This window comes from Amblyomma mixtum, chromosome 4, assembly GCF_055824585.1.
Source record: "Amblyomma mixtum isolate Tamu chromosome 4, ASM5582458v1, whole genome shotgun sequence".
In the NCBI taxonomy this organism is placed as follows: domain Eukaryota; kingdom Metazoa; phylum Arthropoda; class Arachnida; order Ixodida; family Ixodidae; genus Amblyomma; species Amblyomma mixtum.
Window position 1 is genome coordinate 119,523,016 of NC_143015.1, and position 5,186 is coordinate 119,528,201.

General features: G+C 46.9%; 1 protein-coding gene across 1 annotated transcript; it reads left to right on the plus strand.

Moving 5' to 3' along the window:
* The first annotated feature begins 431 nt into the window (after positions 1 to 431).
* Positions 432 to 3,774, plus strand: LOC149348069 (uncharacterized). The gene is made up of 2 exons (XM_089585730.1): positions 432 to 2,264; positions 3,437 to 3,774. Exons 1-2 carry the CDS (start codon positions 433 to 435, stop codon positions 3,738 to 3,740), a joined length of 2,136 nt encoding a protein of 711 aa, XP_089441856.1. The 5' UTR covers position 432; the 3' UTR covers positions 3,741 to 3,774.
* The last annotated feature ends 1,412 nt before the right edge of the window (positions 3,775 to 5,186 follow it).

The following is a 5,186-nucleotide window of genomic DNA, read 5'->3' on the forward strand; positions in this document are numbered from 1 at the left end:
CTACCCGCGTCTTTCGGTCATCAGCAGAGGGCCGTAACCACTGAGCCACCGAGGTGGGGCCTACGCAGCCTGTGTTCACCCCGCACTCCAAGGACCGCCGAAATAATGCGATCTCCGATGGTACCGTCACAAGAATTACCAACCCCTATCTTCCTCAAAAGAATTCTCCTCGCCACTAGCTGTTTCGAACAATTCTTTTTCTACATGCAACATTCAGGGTGACTGCTTATCTTAAACTTGCTGTTTACAAATACCGCTTTGAATACTGAAGTCATATTTACTGTCCACAACCGATATGCTAATGAAATTGGGAAGCAGGCCCCTCATGCGCTATTACCTTCGCGCAGTGTCAGTTAGGCCTGACAACCCTGGTTATCCCGCTACTCTACTGCGCAGATCCAAAAGACGGACACCACAGGACGCGAAAAGGTCATGAGGCCGCCGGAGCAAGAGCACGGCAAACCAGAAGTAATACTCTTGGGCAACATCGAGGGCATCAGCGGGGGCTTCTCCGGAATCGCTCTAGACTACCGTGCCCCCTGCACCGCTTCCGAACAGCGAACCTGTCAACTCGCCCGCAACATGTCGGCATGGAATGAGATCCTTCTTCACGGGCGTCTAGAACTGCGTCATCTTCCAGGAACAAGCGGAAACCTATGCCTGTCTCGTATAGCTGGGAAACACCCACGCCCGGACGAGATTGATGAATTTCAAACTCGCCAAGCTGCCAACCTTTTGTACTGGCTGCTGCATGAGCACCGCTGTGTTACCTCGGCGCACGTTCACTTAGACACCCTTGGTAAGCACGCTGTAATCGCCTGTACTGCCCTTAATTTTAACACGTCGTTGAAGCAACTCAAGCTACGCTTTTCACGTTCCGACACCCCGCAACGCCTTACCGCGGTGATCTCCACTTTCTGGCGTCTAGAGCAGCTTGAATGCGACTGCCTCGAAGACTGTCATTCAAGGCTCTTGGCAGCACTCTCGCAACTCCTCCACACGACCACGTCTCTTCGAACCCTGGATATATCATCAGTATGGATCGAAAGCGACCAAGCCGCACTGAAATTTTTCGCGGCCCTTAAAGCGAATTCGACCCTGAAAGAGCTTTCTTTCCGTTATGATGCGCGAAGGGCTGCATACCGCTCTGCCTTTAGCGATTACCTCCACAGCACAACGACGCTAGAGACACTAAAGATCATTGCATCTTCTGACTCCAGCAGCTGTCAAGCTTCAATTCTGGAAGGCCTTTATGCAAACGGAAGTGTCTCTACGTTCACCCTTGACTTCTTCAGAATTGATCGCAAGAATACGGAGCTCATGGCAGATGTTCTACAAGAGAACGACGTTTTACGCTGTCTGCATCTCGGACCGCTAACGGGAATGGGTCAGATTCAACCTCCCAATATAAGCGGCCGCTTTCTCGAAGCCATCATACGGAACGAAACTTTGGAAGAACTAAGCATACCGGTCCATATTTGGGAGCCGGCACGATGGGCGCGGCTCTTCAACGCGCTGGCATATAAAGAAAAAATGAAGAAACTAACCATCCTGACATCTATGTGGAACGCTGAGCTTTTGCAACATATCTGCAGCGTTCTTAGTGGTACCGGCGCGGAAGAGAAGGTTTGCCTCGGAAAATACTACGTCGAAGGCGACATCAGCGTCGTCGAATGCAAGGCGGTTTCCGAAATCTGCTTCTTAAGCGGAACGCGAGACGACTTGGAACGCGGCGTTCTACAGTTCCTGCCGTCTTTGAACCACATAACAACGGTGTCGGTCGCTGTCTCCAGAAGCAATTTGGCTCTTTCATCTGCCGTCGCCAATTATGTTCGAGCAACCACATCGCTTCGAGCGCTCAAGCTCTATATAACATCTGGAGAGACGCCAGCTGGCGGGGCAGAAATGGGCTGGGGAGTCATCCTCGATGCACTCTCTCAAAACACAAGCGTCACCGAACTGTTCGTTTCCGTGAGTAACATATTCAGCATGGATGAGGAAGACCTGAAGAAACTAGCGGATGAAGTGAGGAAAAGCAAGCGCATCCGAAGCGGAGAGTTCTCTTTTGAGATGCTCGCCGAAACTAGCGTGTTTGTTCGTCGGCTATCCATGGGCATTGGTGCGAACTACACGCTCACCAGTATTCTCCTTCGCACCGGGATGGAACCAACCAGAGAGTGGTTCGCTGTGCTGGACGCCGTGCGGCGCAACTCGGACCTCGTGACCCGGGCTGCCCTCTTTCTGAAGACATCGCGATGTGACAAGTACGTATTCGCCGGTTGCTGGAGGCGCTATGACACACCTTTTCCTACAGTATAAGAGCGGCATAGAAGAATTAACCTTTGAACCTATTCCACCAGTACTCTGGCGTTTTAGTTACTATAGTGTAGCGAATAATCACTGGTTAGATAACTATGCCACAAATACTGGGACATACCTGCCCATCTCTTCGGCCTTAGAAGTGTCGTGTTTGCCAAACTTAACCTTGCAGCACGTTTGTTTTTCTTTCTTAACCGTGTAATATAACAGTAGCAACCGCCTTAAGTTCAAAAATTATGCAAAGTAAGGAGACTCTTTCTGTTCACACTCTGAGACCATTACGGCCTTAGGAGTGCCGTAAGAACTCCGCTATGTGGCTTAAATGCAAAGCACTTTACTTGCCTACTTTTGGTCAAACCTGTACCTGCACTCGGCTTGAACGAAGTTGACTACGTCTACGCGATGCTGCTGCTGTACTACTCAGGTTTCAAACGCATTCGGCGCACCTTCCACCTATATGAAAAATGTTCTCTCAGGTCACGCCACTGTTACCTGATAGCTTCTACCATGTGCCTCTGAGCTGATTTGTCCATGCTTGAACACTTAACACCGAGCACTTAGGGTTAATGTAAGGAACGAGTCTAGATATGCAATCATTTTTGTACTCTGCCACGCTTTACTGTTTCGGATAGCACTTTTAATTTTCTTTCCTACCACCCAACAAGTTTCCTTAACGCTTGTTTAGGACTGCTGTTTCATCACATTTAGTGGACCCTTTACTGTATTACTTTTTGAACTAAAAAATATCTGCGCTTCAGAATTGGCAAATAACCTCGCATACCATCAGTATTGAAAATTTCGTGGCAGAAACACTCTGCAGAACGGTCTATGTTATCATTTTGTCGTAGATGTGTTCCTACCTGACAGCTACAAATACGGAGTATCTATTCATCCCAGACATTTAGATGTTTTTATTTTGTTTTGACTTTTTATAATTGCAATGGTAATGTGATTTCTCGCCTATGCCGAAACTGTGTCTTGGTCCCTCTGAAAATTTTTTACAGCTTTCAAATACACAATGAATTAATTTCCACCTTTCGTCCTTTATTAAACCGTAAGGAGGTAGCACTTAATATTTTCAGCAGTTTCTAATCACAATATTGTTACTACAATACAGACACTGCGCCTCAGCCCTCGAGCCGGTCGCAAGACACCCTGCCCTCCTCCAACAGTTGGCTGAGGTACTGTCCGTCAACGATGCTGAGGCAGCGGCAATGGTTCAAAGCGCCCTCCTCGCCTTCGAGAACATGGACGATTTCATGCGAATCACTGGCGTCGTTAAGGAAAGAGTGGTATGTCTTCCGCGCGAAGCCGGTATCATCCAGCTGGACGAGCTTAACGCGGACTGCTGGCACCACGTGAGAAGATACCTGGCACTGGAAGACATCAAGGACCCTGTCCGCCGTGTGGGCGCACCGTAATCAAGTTTCATGCAGGAATGCCTTAACTGCAGGACAGAAAATTCAGTCGTGATACGGTGCACCATTACTTGTCATTACCTTTCTTTTTGCTCTAGTTATCTCCTCCGAGAGTTCGCTTGGACCATAAAGTACGGCTACATGAGCTAAAATCTAGTTTACTATGCTCTTAGTTTGTCAACGTTAAGGAAACTAGGGAGTATTTAATCCTTTTGATGGTCACCTCGACTGCAATGAAGGTTGACTCTCACAGCAGACGTCATATTCTCTTGCTCTTCTCATAAAGGATAGTGTGCCCAAATCATGTGGGTGCAAACTGGAACTAGTCCCAGTCATACACTCTTTATTTACGAGCCACAATCTAGAGTTTTGTTTGTTCATTAACGCTTCATTTTAGTCCCTTCAACGCACATTCTTCATCCCGCACCTGCCACAAATACTTTCTGGGGCACGTACGCAGAGTCGGCAAAGGTTTCAGAAAAATTGCTACACCCTTGTTAGAAAACTTTAATTTAAATATATGTCCTATGATGAAGAACAGGAACTGGAGCAGAAATTTTTCATACCGTTTTCTGTCCCTGATTAGACATCCAGAATCTCCTAGAAGAGCAGTCCAGAGTCTCTTCTAGGATGCAAACCCAACCAGACAAAATTCCGTCACATATGCTATCGTTACTTGCGTACAACTTACAAAGATTAATAGCGCATAAAATGAAGCGTGAACAGGAAAGCTGAAACTGGAACAACTAAATGAGTAGATTTTCGTTGAGGGAAGCTATATAGGGCAGAACTTTATCTTAGGGTGGGGAGGGGAGAGAATGATAACAGACTGCGCCTTTACTTTCTCCCTTAATTGTTATTTTGCGCTCGGCTTTACCAGTTTCAGCTTTACTGCTCCCATTTTGATTTCACGCGAACAGTGCATGCGCACACTGACACGCTCCATACCGTATGGTTTACAACATGCTTAAAGAAACAACCGATTCCTTAGCGATCGGTCACAAAAGTAAATGGCAATGCTGCGATTACACTGAAAAAGCTGAAGAGCATGATGACCCTTTCGGAGAAAGCTGACAAAATAATTATTCACTGTTTTGTTCGTGAGGCTTAACCAGCAATTTAGGTGCACAGGTAAAAAGTTTATCCTAAAAGCTTTAGAATCGTATCCTCAAACCACGCGTCTGTGTAACTATATTAAGCACGGGTTTGTGACAGTGAGCTGGTACGCTTATGGCGCTCTGAAGCATCTTCTTCAGATGTCAGTGGTATCCCTTGTGAAAAACAAGGTGTGAACTCAAAACACAACAAAACGCTTCACATAAATCTCAATACCAGCGAAGAGGCTCTTTGTGGATTAAATCTATAGTGGCATATTGGTGTTGTCAAGAAGGCCCTCCGAAATGTTAAGGAATTGTTATGCGATGGATGATGACGCAGCGCTATGCAGGT